The 20,159-nt window shown below is 38.7% G+C and overlaps 1 protein-coding gene across 1 annotated transcript; it reads right to left on the bottom strand.

Annotated features, from left to right (window-relative positions):
* Positions 1-239: 239 nt before the first annotated feature.
* LOC128662981 (alpha-2Db adrenergic receptor-like) lies at positions 240-2,593 on the bottom strand. Its single transcript, XM_053717073.1, has one exon. It carries the CDS (start codon positions 1,983-1,985, stop codon positions 795-797), a length of 1,191 nt encoding a protein of 396 aa, XP_053573048.1. The 5' UTR covers positions 1,986-2,593; the 3' UTR covers positions 240-794.
* Between the last annotated feature and the right edge of the window lie 17,566 nt (positions 2,594-20,159).

The raw sequence follows: 20,159 nt of genomic DNA on the forward strand, positions 1-20,159 counted from the left end.
ACACACACACACACACACACACACACACACACACACACATATATATACATATATGTATATATATATACATATATATATATATATATATATACACACACAGACGACCACACTATTGGTTTGTAAATATGAACTGTTTTCCTCAATACTTTAATATATTATAGTTCATTAAAAAATATTCTTATCCAATGCAGAATATGGCAAAAGGTCCTCGGTTGTTCTGCAATTTAATAGAGGATCAGTTTAGCAATGTAGTTTATTGTAAAAGCATTCCAGACATTACAGTTTTTCAGATAATACCATACATGATAACACAAAAGCTTTATAGCTACTGTCTGTGACAATGTATCTCTCTCATGTTTCACTGAAACCACAAGTAATAAAGCAACGCAAGGATTGTGTGTGATACAAAATAAATCAAACTGGAAACAAAGTGCCAACAGGACATTGTAATTTCTTCTTTTTTTTCAATTAAAATTTTGGAAACTAGAGAAAAACTGATTACAAAATTGTAATAGATGATCATATAATCACAATTTATAATATAATCTCGATACACATGACCATATTTTTAAAACTATAATGTTTAGTTTTTAAGTGGTAACACCTTTCTTTGAAGGTGATTCGTACACGGATATTATACTCCAAAAATAAATGGAATGTCCTCACCTAAGTTCCCAATGTGCTCAAAATATAGAAACATTAAAATATAGCCACAATGAGTTTCAGTCCTGACTGAATTTAATTTTGTAGATTTGTGTTTGTCCCCAGGTAGGGACTACTAAGTAAGGACAGTCTCATAGAGTCCTCCTTGGGGAGAGGGTTAGAAGTTTCTTAAAAGCTTTTCGGAAATCCCTGTTAAAGACTGTGTATATAACAGGGTTAAGGCTGCTATTGAGGTACCCAATCCAAAAGAAGAAATTAAAGAGGGCATGTGATATACCGCATCTCCCTCTGCACACTGACTCCAAGCTGTAGGTGAAGAAGAAGGGGAACCAGCAAATGACAAAGCCACCAATGACCACAGCAAGCACAAACGTTAGTCTCTTCTCCCTTTGCTGAGCCAGGCGGCTCTGGGAGATGGAAATGGAACGCTCTCTTCTTGGCTGACCTCGGGTTATGGTCCAGGACAGCCTTCTGGATTTGTTAGCACTAAATGTCTCATCAGTCTTGTGCTGAGTTGGGCATGGGGACTTGTGGATAGAAGAAGTGCTGTCTTCCAGGTCCATATCATCTGCTTCATGGTTGCTGTGTGTGCTTTGGTGTCCTTGGTGCTGAGCATATTGACCATTATTGCAGTCTGACATCCCATTACGGAGGCTGGACACAGTGGATGCACGGTGCTTGGCCACTTGGTAGATTCGGCAGTATAGAAACATCATGACGATACAAGGAACAAAGAAAGATACAGTGCAAGAAAAGAGGACATACCAGGTATCATCATTTAGATGGCACTCCCAGTCCTTGTGCTTAGCCTTCAGCAATGGAGGGAAGGAAATGATGGCTGATACTACCCAGATAACTGCAATCATGCTCTTTATCCTCTTTGGTGTGCGCTTCAGGTTGTACTTTACTGCTTTAGTTATAGACCAGTAGCGGTCCATGCTGATAGCACAGAGGTGGACGATAGACGATGTGCAGAACAAGATGTCCAAGGCCAGGTACATACTGCACCACACAACCCCAAAATGCCAGTATCCCATAACTTCCTTGGCCAGGGAAAATGGGATGATTAGTGCCCCTACCAGAATGTCAGCTGATGCTAGTGACACCAAAAAAAGGTTCTGTGGGGCCCTCAGAGCTCGGCTGGTAAATATAGCTAACACTACCAGAATGTTGCCCACCACCGTGGATAAAATGATAGACCCTACTGCTATAATTATCAGTGAGCTTTCCAGGGTAGTATAGTGTGGGCTGCCAAGGTCTGGGTGGCTTCCATTACCAGAAACATTATAATATCCACTAAGAACAAAATGTGTTGCATCCATCTTACTCACATATTAAGATATGGAATGTGCAGACTTAGTCCTGTATATATCTACACTAACTTGTGAGAAACATGGTGCATCTCAGTAGGTAAATAGTGGAGGTGGAGGATAGGTGGTGTTACTCCGTTGCCATCCTCCACAGGACTTGGTGAAATCCTTAATCTTTCAATGTCAGACATTCAAAATGATCAGTTGTTACAGATAATCCAGAAGTGAAGGGTCAAGCAGTAGTATTGCATACAGCGAGTAACAGGTTAATGTGATGGATTCAGCCCCAGCTAAACCATGGTGCAGTCCCCTCAGAAGTTAGCTGTAGTGCTTTGCCTCTGCCTCGTGTTGCTGTGTTTTGTTTGCTTTTCTTACTTGGCTGCTGTCAGAGTACATTTCCCTTTGTGCTGGAGTTAGTAGCCAGAGGGAGGGAACAACAGCTTGAAGTTTTAAAATCTCACGCTCTTCCTATAGCCTCTTCTCAGTCCAGGGAAGCTGCTAAACCCCAGTTTTCATATCTCTGAGAAGCCAGGCGCTGCTCATGCTGTGCAATTTCACACTAATCCCCCCAGCGCAGGTGAGCATACAGTCACTCACAGCACAAGCTGCAGATTCAGGATTCAGATGACAAAAATCCTATTTAATTATAAACGTTGCATAGTGTTCCTCCCATTTTTGTGGGAGGAATTATAAAAATAGAGTAAATGTAAAAGGCTTTGCTGTTTTTTTTATAGAATTAGTTTTGTTTATGTTGATGCAGCTTTTCACACAAGGTCCTATTTGACCTTTGCTGCCATATGCAGATGTTTGTTCATTTTGGGATGAACTCTAAAAATGTATATATGATGACATATCCTCGCTCCCTTATTCCCTACTTCATTGGAGAGGGGGTGGGGGTTGCCTCTGGGGACAGCTGTAAGAAACATTTCTCTGTGGAAATATTTCTAGAATATGCATCTGATGAGAGTCTGACCGGGAAAAAATGATGAGAATCTTTACCTACTTCCTTTCCTCTAACACACACTGTGACCCCATACATATATGAAAAGTGCAATTAAATAGTAATTTAAGCTGGAAAAAAGAAATCCAAATGATAACCAGTTCTCATTAGTTGATAAAGTGAATCTGAACATTACCAAATACATTTTTATACTGTACTAAAATGATTCTAGACAACTGAGTACAGTCCTTGCTAATGCATCATTTGTACAAGATAATTAACAGTGAGAATAACATAATTACATTACTACTGTCTGGTCATTATTATGCTACTATAATGGACTTCTTGCATGCAGCTCATTGTGCAATGCAGTCAATATTACAACATAAACAGTAGGCTATAAATGTATAGGTTTACCATTCCATGTCATGATATCACAAGTTTAACATGTATCCAAACTTAATTTTGTTATTGACCCTTAAAAGGGTTAAGACATCTTAAGAAGGTATGAAATATAATGTATTACTCACATGGATTGATAGCTCCCTATAATATATACATATGCACATATGTGTGTGAGTGTGCTTGTGTGTGTATAGTGTGGTATATAGGGTCAGCTTTGAATTGGCGTGCAGCCAGGCAATAAAGAATTCCAGAGCAGTTTAGGCATTTCCCTTTACAACATCCATCAGTCAAGAAAGTAAAATTTCATTAAACCACTACTCCCAGTGAAAAATATCTACTGTCAACTGGAAAGGATAAGAGTGAAACAATCCAAGAAAGGTCATGGTAAGGCAGCTAGACGCATGCATAAAGAACATGTGGATGAGACCATCTTAAAATCAGTGGGTCTAGTGAAAAATAAGCACTCAACAATTTTAATATTATACTTTATTAATGAAGCGCCAACATATTCCGCAGCGCTGTCCATGGATACAATTCATTTAAATAAAACAATGATATAAAACTTGTAAGAGACAGGACAAAATTTTACAAACACATACAGGAGGAATTGAGGGCCCTATTCCTGTGGGAATTTACAATCTAGAAGGGTAGGAGGTTGACAAACAGGAGGTGAGGACTGCAAGATTGAGAAAAATGTTAATGCAGAGTTAGATGAGGGAAATGTTAGGTAAGTGAAATTAATTTATTATTGAGTTGGGTGGTAGGCTTCCCTGAACAGAAAAGTCTTCAACCAGCATTTAAAGGATGAAAGATTAGGGCAAAGCCTGACAGCACGAGGGAGAGTGTTCCAGAGGGTAGGTGCTGCACGACATGCAGTCTAGCATGAGAGGAGGTGATAGTCGTGAATGCAAGGAGCAGGTCATTGTTGGATCTTAGAGGGCGGGCTGGAGTATACTTGTTTATTAGAGAGGATAGGTAGAGGGGAGTGGCGTTGGTGAGAGCTTTGTATGTAAGAGTGATAATTTTGAATTTAATTCTGCTGTGAATGGGGAGCCAATGAAGGGACTCGCAGAGAGGTGCAACGACGGGAAAGGTGGATCAGCCTGGCAGAGGATTGAAGGGGGGAGAGGCAGGAAAGAGGAAGGCCAGCAAGTAGGTTATTGCAGTAGTCAAGTTGGGAAATAACAAGGGAGTGGATTATTTGCTTTGTGGTGTCAGCGCTCAGAAAAGGGCGAATCTTGGAAATATTGCGTAGATGTTTGCGAAAGGATGTAGAAAGCGATTGGATATGGGGGATGAAGGATAGATTTGAGTCAAGTGTAACTCCGAGGCAGCAGACTTGAGACGATGGGGAAATGGTGATGTCGTCAACAGGGATAGAGAAGTCAGAAGTCGGCGTAGAGCTTGAGGGGGGATAAGAAGGAGCTCAGTCTTGGACATGTTAATCTTTAGGTGGTGAGAGGCCATCCAGGAAGAAATACCAGATAAGTAGTGATGTCGCGAATAGTTTGCCGGCGAATAGTTCCCGGCGAACATAGCTTGTTCGTGTTCGCCGCGGCGGGCGAACATATGCGATGTACGATCCGCCCCCTATTCGTCATCATTGAGTAATACTTTGACCCTGTACCTCACAGTTAGAAGACACATTCCAGCCAATCAGCAGCAGACCCTCCCTCCCAGACTCTCCTACCTCCTGGACAGCATCCATTTTAGATTCATTTGGAAGCTGCATTCTTAGTGAGAGGAGGGACAATGTAGCTGCTGCTGATTTAATAGGGAAATCGATAGCTAGGCTAGTGTATTCAGTGTCCACTACAGTCCTGAAGGACTCATCTGATCTCTGCTGTAAGGATAGCATCCCAAAACAGTAGTGTAGATTTAAAAAAAAAACAACACTTTTTTGACTGTGTTAAATAATAGCAGTCAGTTTCCTTCACACGTGTGCGTTTCAGTGCTTGCCTGCCAGGGCACAGTCTCACCCCAGTGCAACTCATATCTGGTGTAACAGTAGTGTAGATTTAAAAAAAAACAACACTTTTTTTACTGTGTTAAATAATAGCAGTCAGTTTCCTTCACACGTGTGCGTTTCAGTGCCTGCCTGCCAGGGCACAGTGTCACCCCAGTGCAACTCTTATCTGGTGTAACAGTAGTGTAGATTTAAAAAAAACAACACTTTTTTTACTGTGTTAAATAATAGCAGTCAGTTTCCTTCACACATGTGCGTTTCAGTGCCTGCCTGCCAGGGCACAGTGTCACCCCAGTGCAACTCATATCTGGTGTAACAGTAGTGTAGATTTTAAAAAAAAAAAACAACACTTTTTTGACTGTGTTAATAATAGCAGTCAGTTTCCTTCACACGTGTGCGTTTCAGTGCCTGCCTGCCAGGGCACAGTGTCACCCCAGTGCAACTCATATCTGGTGTAACGGTAGTGTAGATTTAAAAAAAACAACACTTTTTTGACTGTGTTAAATAATAGCAGTCAGTTTCCTTCACACGTGTGCGTTTCAGTGCCTGCCTTCCAGGGCACAGTGTCACCCCAGTGCAACTCATATCTGGTGTAACAGTAGTGTAGATTAAATAAACTTTCATGATTCAGATAGAGCATGTAATTTTAAACGATTTTCCAATTTACTTTTATCACCAATTTTGCTTTGTTCTCTTGGTGTTCTTAGTTGAAAGCTTAACCTAGGAGGTATATATGCTAATTTCTTAGACCTTGAAGCCCACCTCTTTCAGATTGCATTTTAACAGTTTTTCACCACTAGAGGGTGTTAGTTCACGTATTTCATATAGATAACACTGTGCTCGTGCACGAGAAGTTATCTGGGAGCAGGCACTGATTGGCTAGACTGCAAGTCTGTCAAAAGAACTGAAAAAAGGGGCAGTTTGCAGAGGCTTAGATACAAGATAATCACAGAGGTTAAAAGTATATTATTATAAATGTGTTAGTTATGCAAAACTGGGAAATGGGTAATAAAGGGATTATCTATCATTTAAAACAATAAAAATTCTGGTGTAGACTGTCCCTTTAAACGGGGAGTTTGGTCTGTCACTGTGAAGCAGGCGTAACCCTTACACTACCTGATCGATACAACATCATACCTGATGTTTTAAAGCACGTTATTCCAAACAATTTAGGAATGTTAGGTGATTTATGCCCTTTATGGATTAAAACCAGACTCTGCATCAACTATGTAATTTTCCATGGGGGTTTTGCCATGGATCCCCCTCCGGCATGCCACAGTCCAGGTGTTAGTCCCGTTGAAACAACTTTTCCATCACTATTGTGGCCAGAAAGAGTCCCTGTGGGTTTTAAAATTCGCCTGCCTATTGAAGTCTATGGCGGTTCGCCCGGTTCGCCCGTTCGTGAACAGTTGCGGAAGTTTGCGTTCGCCGTTCGCGAACGCAAAATTTTAGGTTCGCGACATCACTACAGATAAGCAGTCACTGACATGAAAATGGACAGAGGGAGAGAGAGCAAGGGTGGAGAGGTAGATCTGGGTGTTATCAGCATAGAGGTGATATTTGAAGCCATAACTGTTGATAAGTTTACCCAGCGAAGAAGTATAAATGGAGAATAGTAGAGGACCCAGAACAGATCCTTGAGGTACTCCAACAGACAGAGGCATTGGAGAGGAGGAGGAGTCGTCGGCAAATGACACCGAAAAAGACCTGTGAGAAAGATAGGAGTGAATCCAGGAAAGAGCAGTGTCACAGAGGCCAAAAGAGCTAAGGGTCTGCAGGAGGAGGGGATCTTCAACTGTGTCGAAGGCAGCTGAGAGGTCAAGTAAGATGAGTATAGACTAGTGGCCAATATTTTTAGCAGAGAGAAGATCGTAAGTAACCTTGGTAAGGGCAGTCTCAGTTGAGTGTTAGGGGCGGAATCCAGATTAATACATGTTCTGTTTTCTTATCTTTGAGTGGTGGAATAGTAATGTTTTAACTACTAAAGTTGGTTTGTTTAAAAGCATGCATTTTGTGGGTGCTGGTTTAGTGTCCCAGGAAGGGGGAGACCTTGACGTGGTCCTGGGCTGATCCTTTGGCGCCAAATATAACTGACTTCCCCCAGTTTTGCATTTAAACATTACTGTGAATCTGCTGGCGAGTGTCAGGTTTTCTATGTGTTGTGTTGATAAGGTTTGTAAAGCTTCCCTGTTGGCCTGTCACCCAGGCTGCTCAGGGGTTAACTGCCTGGGTTGCTGGGAACTATGCAGCTGTCTGTCAGTGTTCAGGGCTGTGGAGTTTACAGTGGCTTAGGATGTGTACCCAGTCTCGTCTGTGAGTGCGGTCCATTCCTGTGTTTTATATATATATATATATCCAAATGTTGTGGGGATGAATAGCACTCCTAGCTTCCACGCTGCAATCAAGGTAGCCTTTGATCTCCTGCCCAGGGTGCATACAATAACATACTATAGACTCCGCAATAAGGTAGCACTCACTGGGTCTTTAAATACTAAAATCTTTTCTTTTTCTTTTTTTTTGTTTATTTATTTTTTTTTTTTTACTAAAATCTTTTATTTTCTGTAACGTTTCGGGGTCCCTGCTGCCGTGTAAATGCCCTTTCTTACCTGGGTAATTGCACTGATATTTGATAAATATATATTCTTTGTGTGTGTGTCAAATAGTAAAAAGTTATGTTCAAATGCAAATGACTCCCTCAAGAGCATTTAATAACATCAGAAAGTTCAAAACAAAATTTCTGAGTGGGTGAAAATTAAGGATTTAGTATTCAAATTTCTATTAAGAAAAAGCAGAAAATTCCCTGACTTGTCAAATATAAAGAGAGACTTGGGGGCTGTAGCGTATAATGTCCGCCAGAAATCGCTGAATGCAGACAGCATACGCTGTCAGCATTTAACATTGTACAAGCAGTTCTAGTGAACTGCTTGTGCAATGCCGCCCCCTGCAGATTCGCGGCCAATTGAGCACTAGCAGGGGGTGTCAATCAACCTGATTGTATGCGATCTGGAGGATTGATGTCCGCAGCCTCAGAGGAGGCAGAGAAGTTAAGGAGCAGCGGTCTTAAGACCGCTGCTTCTTAACTCCTGTTTCTGGTGAGCCTAAAGACTCGCTCGGAAACAGGGGTATTTGGCCCCATTCAGGTCATGATAAATCGGCCCCTTAAAGTGAATGTAAAGTTTCTTTAATGAGTGCCGGATTTAAAAAATACTATTAAAAACAGAAGCACTTTCATTCATTAAACTTTTTTTTTTAAATACTTTACACTTTAAACCTTGGTAGGAAAGCCATTTCTGTATTTTTTTATTTCCATAGTTTTTTTTAAAGAGGCATGATAAATAAAAAATGTGATTGACCACTTGACTACACTATATTGTTATGCAATGCCCTGTAACCAAGCAACTAAGGTTACTAAAAACAATTATAAACCACATACAGAGACACATGCATAGGCAGTATAACTCTTTAGAGCTTTTTAATATTAGAATGATATAACATAAAGAATTAGACTGTGAAAATGATACATCTGGAATATCTCAAAGCATGCATGACAGAAGGGTATATTTATAAATGTCACATTACAAAGTTTAGAGGGACGAGCACCAAGTAGCAACAGGAAGCAGAAGAAAATGAATTGAATGACAGCAAATGCAAGAAGCATGGCAGATAAAATGGGGGAGATGGAACTCTTGGCAGCAGAAGAGGAATATGATATTATCAGCATAACTGAAACCTGGTGTTTTAAATAATTTATTAAGCTCTGCTTGCAACTTTGATGTTTATTTGTTTTAAGAAATCTGCACAAAATGTGTAAATACACACATATATATATATATATATATATATATATATATATATATATATATATATATATATATGGCGTGTTTTTTTTTTTTCGTGATTCGTGTTAAGCTTTTTACGCTTGTCAGGTTGAGTTTGTATTACAAGTTTAAAAGAAATGTAATTTGCACTAATAGTAAACCGAATAGCGAGAAAAAAAATAACTAACACCTAGATTTAGAGTTTTGCGTTAGAAGGGGTGCGTTAGCTACGCGTGTTTTTTTCCCCCCGCACCTTTTAAATAACGCTGGTATTTAGAGTTCTCTGAAGGGCTGCGTTATGTTCCAAAAAGGGAGCGTAGAGCCTAATTTACCGCCACTTCAACTCTCAATACTAGCATTGCTTACGGTAGCGGCCAGCTTGAAAAACGTGCTCGTGCACGATTTCCCCATAGGAAACAATGGGGCAGTTTGAGCTGAAAAAAAACCTAACACCTGCAAAAAAGCAGCGTTCAGCTCCTAACGCAGCCCCATTGTTTCCTATGGGGAAACAGTTTCTAAGTCTGCACCTAACACCCTAACATGTACCCTGAGTCTAAACACCCCTAACCTTACACTTATTAACCCCTAATCTGCCGCACCCACTATCGCTGACCCCTGCATTTTATTATTAACCCCTAATCTGCCGCTCCAGACACCGCCGCAACCTACATTATCCCTATGAACCCCTAATCTGCTGCCCCCAACGTCACCGACACCTACATTATATTTATTAACGCCTAATCTGCCCCCCTAACGTCACTGCTACCTTACCTACACTTATTAACCCCTAATCTGCCGACCGGACCTCGTCGCCACTATAATAACTGTATTAACCCCTAAACCGCCTCACTCCCGACTCAAAAACCCTATAATAAATTTTATTAACCCCTAATCTGCCCTAATATCGCTGCCACCTAACTTCAAGTATTAACCCCTAATCTGCCAACCGGACCTTGCCGCTACTATAATAAACGTATTAACCCCTAAAGCTAAGTCTAACCCTAACCCTAACACCCCCCTAAATTAAATATAATTTAAATAATTTAAATAAATTACTCCTATTTAAAGCTAAATACTTACCTATAAAATAAACCCTAATATAGCTACAATATAACGAATAATTATATTGTAGCTATTTTAACATTTATATTTATTTTACAGGCAACTTTGTATTTATTTTAACTACGTACAATAGCTATTAAATAGTTATTTCCTATTTAATAGCTACCTAGTTACAATAATTACAAAATTACCTGTAAAATAAATCCTAACCTACACTATCAATAAGTTAATTAACTAAACTACCTACAATTACCTACAAATAAATCAACTAAACTAAATTACCAAAACAAACAAACACTAAATTACAAAAAAAACCCCACTAAATTACAAAAAATAAAAAAAGATTACAAGAATTTTAAACTAATTACACCTACTCTAAGCCCCCTAAAAAAATAACAAAGCCCCCCAAAATAAAAAAATGCCCTACCCTATTCTAAAATAAAAAGTTAACAGCTCTATTACCTTACCAGCCCTTAAAAGGGCTTTTTTGCTGGGCATGCCCCAAAGAAATCAGCTCTTTTGCCTGTAAAAAAAAGCCAACAATACCCCCCAACATTACAACCCACCACCCACATACCCCTAATCTAACCCACCCAAACCCCCCTTAAAAAACCTAACACTAAGCCCCTGAAGATCTCCCTACCTTGTATTTACCCAGCCGGGTATCACCGATCCGCCCAGAAGAGGGTCCGAATTCTTCATCCTATCCGGCAAGAAGAGGTCCTCCAGAGGGTCCAAAGTCTTCATCCAGACGGCATCTTCTATCTTCTTCCATCCGGAGCGGAGCAGGTCCATCTTGAAGCAGCCGACGCGGAGCCATCCTTCCTCACCGACGGACTAATGACGAATGAAGGTTCCTTTAAATGACGTCATCCAAGATGGCGTCCCTCGAATTCAGATTGGCTGATAGGATTCTATCAGCCAATCGGAATTAAGGTAGGAAAAATCTGATTGGCTGATTGAATCATCCAATCAGATTCAAGTTCAATCCGATTGGCTGATTGGATCAGCCAATCAGATTGAGCTTGCATTCTATTGGCTGATCGCATATATATATATACACACATACATACAAATACATCTTTAGCAATGTATATGTATGTGTCTCAATGTTAAAGCCTGACTTTTTTTTTCTCTAACACCTGAGATTTCATATCTTTGAGCCCTCATAACTTTTTTGTGCAATATTTTTGGTGAATAATCTTTATGAGACAGTGTTAATATGAGTGTAACTGTATTTTTAAATGTATTTTTGAAGTGTTTTGTGTAACTTTTTTGTTTCAGAAAACAGTTAACCACAGCTCTGAGATTGCGGCAAGGATTGAAGCGTAAATGGCGATTGCTCTAGCGTAATTGCGATTTCGCTACACTTGTAATATCAGCGCAATGAAAATGGCTTGCAAAAACATGATTACTCTAGCGCAAAACTGATTGCGCCTCACTAGTAATCTAGCCCAAAATAAATTTTCCCCACCCTTGTTTCTTCACTTCAGTCTGTTGCAGTGACTGAGGTGTGCAGCCGGAAGGTAAGTAAGGATGTCACATCTGTAACTAAGGTAAGTATGCATTCTCTGATGGCATGGGAAGGAACTCTGAACCTGAGTAATTCTATCACATCAAACAAACCACAAAGAAAGTTGTGAGGTGGGGCCTCCATGGATCGGATTTGTTGTTCCATCACATCCCACAGATGCTTAATCGGATTGAGATTTGGGGAATTTGTAGGCCAAAGCAACACCTTGAACTCTTTGTCGTGTTCCTCAAACCAATCCTTAACAATTTTTGCAGTGTGGCAGGGTGCATTATCCTGCTGAAAGAGGCCACTGCCATCAGGAAACACCATTGCCATGGTGTATGTGGTCTGCAACAATCTATAGGTAGGTGGTACATGTCAAAGTAACATCAACATGAATGCCAAGACCTAATGTTTCCCAGCAGAACATTGCCCAGAGCATAACACTGCCTCCGCTGGCCTGCCTTCATCCTATAGTGCATCCTGCTGCCATCTCTTTCCCAGATACATGATGTACACGCACCCGGCCATCCACCGGATCTAAAAGAAAACATGATTCATCAGACAATGCAACCTTCTTTCATTGCTCCGTAATCCAGTTCTGATGCTCACAATGCACTGTAAATTCTGACAGTTTTCTATAATGGCCAGCATTATTTTTTTCAGCAATTTCGGCTACAATGGCTCTTTTGTGGGATCAGACCAGACGGGCTAGCCTTTGCTCCCCATGTGCATCAATGAGCCTTGGGCACCCATGACCCTGACTCTGGTTTATAGGTTGTCCTTCCTTGCACCACATTTGGTATATACTAACCACTGCATACCGGGAACACCCAACAAGACTTGCCGTTTTGGAGATACTCTGACCAGTCATCTAGCCATCACTTGGCAAATTCACTCAGATCTTTTCGCTTGCCCATTTTTCCTGCCTCCAACACATGAAATTCAAAAGCTGACTGTTCACTTGCTGCCTAATATATTCCACCCCCTGACAGGTGCCATTGTGATCAATATTAACTTTACCTGTCAGTGGTTTTAATGTTGTGGCTGATCAGTGTATATCTGTATATATTTATACCTATATATAGGTATAGATTTATATTTTACCAAAATACCATCTGGTATATATATATATATATATATATATATATATATATATATATAGACATATGTATTCAGGAATAAATAGAGCATATACTTCTATGTGAAGAATATTGGAATGTGAAATATTCGTTTTTTATGTTGGGTTAGGGCACTTGAGAATATGTGATCGGGTTAGTGCGTTTTTTCCACTTTTTTGCTCCATTGTCTTCTATGGGGGAATACGTTAATGCCTGTGATATTTTTACGTGCATCAGGTTAGCATTTGAGCCATAACTTTTTACTTTTAACTTGTAATACACTACCCAACATGTGCAAAAAGCTTACTACTAGCACATTTAGCGTGCAAGCTTTAAGTGTAAAGGGAATCAACTTATGTATTAAAATACTAAATTTAATTTTTTTTTCTGGATTGTTACAATGATAGAGTTTTGGGAATGAACTTGTGAAATAGTTTTTCACATGTGCCCTTTTAAAACGCGTTTCTTTCAGACAAACTATCTCCCCTCCTTTTTTTAATATATGAGCTAGTGCCATTAATCTTTTGTGAGGCTATTAAAACCTTTCACATTATGTGAAATAAAATTAACTAATAGATTACTCATGGAGGTTCCGAAGTGAGGTAAGGAATGGTGTATTTAGATGAAGGAATGTTTAATAAGACATGTGATTGAAAGAAAGCCAGAGGTAATACTGTAATAATCAGATTGTCTATTAACAGCTCAAGTACACATTTCACAAACAGGAAACAAAATAACCTAAATGGAAACAATAAAACATTTTCCAGTAAAAATAAGGGGAAAATAGTTAAAGGAAAATTCATGTGGACTTCATACCAGCTCAGAAAGTGATCAGCTTTATATTAATCATCAACTTGTGCATTTAAATATATAAAATATGCATGAATAAACAAACAGAACTTGAAAAAACATGGTTCAATTTTCTATGTCAAAACTGTAAAATGAACAGCAACAGGTGGATGGGAAAAGGATTTGACTAACACCCACTTACAAAAAGTTATATAAAAGCAATTTTGAATCATGAAATAACAAGCACTGAATGAAAATCATTAAAAAGTATACAAGATAGTTTTGATATCTGAGGCCAATGGTTTATTGATTTTTAAATGATTTTTTACCTCTTCCGTTGAATGGCATGCCATTCCAGGCGTTGAGGAAGAGGTAATCAGTGTGTACCTTGAGAGGTTTTCTTTGGAGTACGGCATTCTTTGATGACCTCAGTAGGAGGAATTTCTAATTTAAGGCAGAAATCCAGAATTTTCGAGGGGGGAGAACAGGTTGCTCACCTTCCCTTTCAAAGGATCACTAGTATAAATGGGAATCTCCATCTGTAATTAATGTTGAGGTTTCTTAAATGTCTAGTCAACGGTTGTAATTTATTTCTCCTCAGTAGGGTTCTTGTAGATAAATAAGCAAAATGTTGAAAAGCAACATTTTCATGCTGAATTAGTTGTTTACTTCTTGCCTCTTTCATTATAACCTCTTTTACTTGATCATTTTTAATCCTAACGATTACATCTCTAGGAGGATCTCCGTTGACTTGTTTTGGCTGTAGTGTTTAATGAGCCCTGTCCATAACCATTGGTTCATCCTCACAAGTATCTCTCAGTGAAGAGAATAGAGCCTATAGATAAGATACCAGATCCAGGGTGGCAATAGACTCTGGGATGCCCCTTATTCTTATATTATGTTGTCTGTGCCTGATTTCCAAATCTTCTATTTTATCTTCAAATTGTTGTAAAGATTGATCTTATTGACCACACATGTTGTTGAATCTCTGAAAACCATTTTTAAGATACCCCTCCTTCTTCTAAATGTTCCACTCTTTGGCCAATTTCTGATATTTCTTTTTTTAGGTCTGATATTTTGCCTTTTATTCACTGTTTAACCTGTGAAATGGGTAAAATAAAATCTTGCAATCTTGCTTGGATGGTAATGAGGAGATAACTGATTTTGGTGCTGAAATCAATTTCCCAATTCCCTCAGAATCAGAGTCAGAAGACAAAGAAGATGGTCTGAGGGGTGTAGGTAAGAGAGACGCAGGTGGTATAGACTGTTGCCCAGAAAATTTTAAATAAGCATTAACTGTCAGAGTTTAAGATCCCATTGTCTTAGAGCACTGGTTTACAAATCTGTCCTCAGGCCTCCCTAACAGGCCACATTTTGAGGTTATCTGAACTGGACCACAGGTGAAATAATCACCTGATTAGTAAACATGGTTATTTTACCTGCTCTCATCCAAGGTAATCCTTAAAACCTGGACTGTTGGGGAGGCCTGGGGACAGGTTTGACAACCAGTGTCTTAGATAATTTCTCCTTTTGGGAGCCATTTTTTGGAGACTTCCTTAGCAAAGGAAGTATATTCTCTTGATGAGAGACACTTGATTGTGGTACATGTCTACTTATTCTGTTGATGCTAGTTAATTTGTGAGTGCTAAAAGCTCATCTCTCAGTTATAGCACAATTCTAGCTTCTATATTTTTAGGTTGAAGACAAAAAACACACACCATGTATAACTGCCAGGTCAGATCATGATTTCAGAATAAAATATTCTCCAGATAAGGAGATAGTAGCAGACATGCACTCACTTGTAGAGTCTTAACTGACTTCCCAGATCTTCCTTAGTGTAAAACACAAATATTTAAAAGGTAGGGCATTTAATCAGCAACATAAAGATTAACAAACACTGTAAAAGACAGTCCTGTACAAAAATTGAAAGAATGAAATCTTCTATATGTGGAGCTCTTACGTCTCTAAATGTTAGTAAAGTCAAATTCTGACTCAAAAACATGAACCCTCAACTTCTGTATTATACTGATACTGAAGTTAATGTTGCATTCACTCTTTATCATTTGCAGTGTTTAGTAAAATAACACAGCAAAGGATTTAGGCCAAACACCTGGTACAGTTCACTTTCAAAAACCGCCAAACATATAGACAGAGTCTTAAACCTTATGTTATCAGGTACCGACCTTTCTTCAAACTTGCACACGTCTTGTTCCTTTCAAGAAAGTCCATTTATACACGGATATTCACCTCCTCTTAAAGAGCTCACTGGGGACTTACCACCCAGGGGGGTTGAATTCACAAACACCTCAACCTCTTCAACGCTTGCCGTGGTCTCAGTATGGGCTTCCCTGGAACTGTTTCCAGGGCTTCATTGGTAGACTCCTCCCACTCTTCTTGGTGTGAGGTCAGAGTCTTCAGAAAATATTGTCACCTAGCATGCTTAAAGCCCCTCCCTCTAAGAGTTCATGGTTAAGACACAAAGGGACTTATAAATGTGGGAGCAAAAGATGCAAAGCTTGTGACTATATAAATATCACAGATCAATTTGAAATCATTATACTGGAGAAGTGTTTGAAACTAGGGGGTGTATTAATTGCACTTCCAAATTTGTAATATATTTAATTGAATGTTCCATATGTAAGGGTCAATATATTGGAATGACCACTAGGGACGTACGTACCGTATAAGGCAACATCTCTCATATATCACAAATAATATAAGATGTTCAGCACTCTCCAAACATTTTATAGATGTACGTTATCAAAACACTAATTCATTCTCATGGTCAGTTATTAAACAGATCATGAATCATCCAAGGGGGAGGGCAATATATTTCGTACCCTCTGTACCCTCATGGGGATATAATTCTGACATGGATATAATGAATTACTGGGAATAAATAGATGAAAGTGATCTTCTACAAAAGTTCTATATTAAGATAAGGTAAACAAAAAACTTGTTTCTGGTGACATTCTCTGATAAAATATGAGACTGTGTTATATTCAACATTTAGTAGTATCCTAATAGCTACACTAAACACTTTTCCATGATAGTAATTACAGATATATGTCCTTGTATCACGGTTCTTTAAATCAGGTTTTATTATATGAATAAACCCATATTAATTACTAAGGAGACATAATACGAAGTATGTATCAGATAAAGTATTTTACAATTTGTATGTTATGCACTGTCAGACTTTGTACAATTTCCACTACGTGTTCTTCTTTTTTATATGATATCTGTATTTCTTCTTTATGTATATATCAGCATATGGATACACTGTTAAAAGAGTGATAGCCTGTTTATTTATTATGTATTATAAGGTATTGCTATGTAATTATATAGCCAGACGTGTTTGTTTTAACTAATAAGAAAGGTTATCTTGCTTTTTTACGGTCTATGATTAAGACTCACGCCAAACGCGTAAGACTGCTTCCTAGCCTATGTTTGCTTCAAGGTGAATCAAGTGTTTTAACTGATGGAATAAAGTTTGGAATTTTTTAAGGATCATCCGTGATAACTCTCTTTTTTGAATTTTAGTAAATTAAATAGCAACTTTAATATGTAGATAATTCATTAAAGTAATAAACTCCCGAATGCAATAACTTGCAAGTATCATAGCAAGCCAAATATGATCACTCATATGTAAATTATTCTCTTTCAAAATTAAGTTGTAAAATGGCGAGGACTCCTGTCAATTTACCACTGCTGATGGAACAAGCTATGCGGTTGTGATTCTGACTTACAAGAAACTCTATTCCTGTGCTATTATGAGGTGGTTACTTGCTGCAAATTCAGCTGTTCTGGTTTAACAAAAGGGCTTTTAACAAGCTAAATCATATCCTTACTCGACTCCCCATAAAGGGTCATTCTTTACCACATCATTTTCAACTTGATTCTTAGCACATCTGTTGCCTTTATCTCTGAAAGGATTCTTCCTTCAGTATGGCATCCTCACCTTAACAGCCCACCTCCAGAAACAGATTGGTGTTACACAAGAGGTTATGGTGAGGAAGTGCAGGTGTTAAAGGGCCATGATACCCAAATGTTTAAACACTTGAAAGTGATGCAGCATAGCTATAAAAAGCTAACTAGAAAATTTCACCTAAACATTTGAGGTAAAAGATATTTTACCTCAAAATGCCCTAAGTATTCACACCGCATTGTAAAGGACTTTAAGCAGCAAATCAGTATTCCTGTCCTGGGACAGGCAAGGGAGCGTGCTTCATGCACACTCATGTTATTTCCTTCTCCAGTTTAAGGAAGTTTACTATGAAATATCATGAGAGTTAAGTGAAATCTCATTACATCACAGTAAAAGAGTTCTTGACCTCAGCACTGCTGATACTTATTGGCTGCTGTTCATTTCTTCCTTTTAAAAAAAAAAAAAAAAAAACTGCAGCTGGACAGTAACTGAAAGATAACTTTTAACAGAACACTTACTCTGGTGAGCTGACGAAGTTGTGAGGTAAAATATCTTACTTTTTTACATAGAGATTCTCAGGTGATATTTTCCTGTCAGCTTTTTACAATTATGCTGCATCGCTTTCAAGTGATTTAGCATATAAGTAGTATGTCCCTTTAAGGTGTTTTTTGCCCACTAGTGAAGAATTTTGTAGCTTAAAATAACTGCTATTGAAATCAGCTCACTTTCTGGGCTCTGGTATTGTAGCGCAACTAAGAAGCAGCCATCTCTGTTGAGTGCAGGCACCGCCCCCCAGGTGGTCCCCTTTTAACCTCAATCTCCCCTGATAGATTCTATATTTTGTGGCATCTCTTATCTCTCTGGGACTTCCAAGGTCCACCCTTTTTCTTAGAGAATTCAGTGAGTTCAGCTCCTGTGATGTCTGTACTATAATTTCTCTCCAAGCAGTATAATTTTTTGATAATCAGTCCCAAAGAACGTAATGAAGCTCTCTTGATACAGAATCTCACAGGGGAGACTGAAGTTAAAGAGACATGCAACCTAAAATATTTTTCATGATTCAGATAGAGCATACAATTGTAACCCCTTAATGACAGAGGACCATTGTCAATAACTGACAATTTTTGCAGGACGTACCTGGTACGTCCTCTGTGAAATTGAGCGCTGGAAGCGATTACTATCGCTTCCAGCTGCTCTCAGGGTATTGCAGCGATGCCTCGATTTTGAGGCATTGTGCAATACGCTCCGGTCAGTTGCCTATGCAGTGAGAGCCACTCTGTGGCCCTCTCTACATCGGCCAGCTATGGTGCCGATCATTGGTAGTGTGGGAGGGTTAGGAGTGAGGCGAGTGGGAACCTAAACTGCAGCAAATATATATTTTTTTAAAATTATCAAAAAAAGAGTTTTATTTTCATACTGGCAGACTTTCTGCCAGTACTTAAGATGGCGGTGACTATAGGTGGGGGGAGGGAAGAGAGCTGTTTGAGAGGAGTCATTGAGGGATCAGGGGGTGGGATGTGTCAGGTGGGAAGCTAAAATTAACCCTACAAGCTACCTAATTAACCCCTTCACTGCTGGGCATAGTACAAGTGTGGTGCACAGCGGCATTTAGCGGCCTTCTAATTACCAAAAAGCAACGCCAAAGCCATAAATGTCTGCTATTTCTGAACAAAGGGGATCCTAGAGAAGCATTTACAACCATTTGTGTCATAATTGCACAAGCTGTTTGTATATAATTTCAGTGAGAAACCTAAAGTTAGTGAAAAAGTTAATGATGTTTTTTGTTTGATCGCATTTGACGGTGAAATGGTGACATGAAATATACCAAAATGAGCCTAGATCAATACTTTGGGTTGTCTACTACACTACACTAAAGCTAAAATTAACCCTACAAGCTACATTAAAATGTTTAAGTAGTTATGTCCCTTTAGAGTTGCTTTAATTCCCACATATACAATTGTGTAACTTTCACAATCAAATTAAAGAGAGATTAAAATGGATATTACTGTCCTGATTAAAGATTATTTGTTTCGCAAACCAGCTTATTGATGGGTGGTGGCCTTGTAAACTAGTGAGCAATTTATTGTTGCAATTCCTATTATATTTTTTTAATATCAGTTCACATAGCTTTAACTTACCTTTTGTATGCAAAATATTTAAACACTGCATTTGTACATAGCAGATCATATTACTCTTTATATATTTGGAATGTGTTTTTTATTCAGCAATTGGGCAAGAGTTTTTTGATTATGTTTGAAGTCTTCTCACAGGTCTGAGCACTTGCTTATTGTGCTACAATATTTCCTCTCTTGTGTCTAGGTATATGTGTATTATGGCCAGTTCCAAAAGAAATGTAACAAAAAAAAAAAATGCAGGATCTGCGTGGTTGAATATTTGTGTCTCCTTGTAAATTGTGTCAAATAAATTAAAGGGATAGGAAAGTCAAAATTAAACTTGCCTGATTCATATAGAGCATGTAATTTTAATAGACTTTTAAATTCACTTCTATTTTTAAATGTGCTTTGTTCTCTTAGTATCCTTTGTTGAAAAATATTATGCACATATCATACACTAGTGGGAGTTGCTGCTAATTGGTGCCTGCACACATTTTCTCTTGTGATTGGCTAACTAGATGTGTTCATCT

The sequence above is a fragment of the Bombina bombina genome, chromosome 6 (assembly GCF_027579735.1).
Source record: "Bombina bombina isolate aBomBom1 chromosome 6, aBomBom1.pri, whole genome shotgun sequence".
Lineage (NCBI taxonomy): Eukaryota > Metazoa > Chordata > Amphibia > Anura > Bombinatoridae > Bombina > Bombina bombina.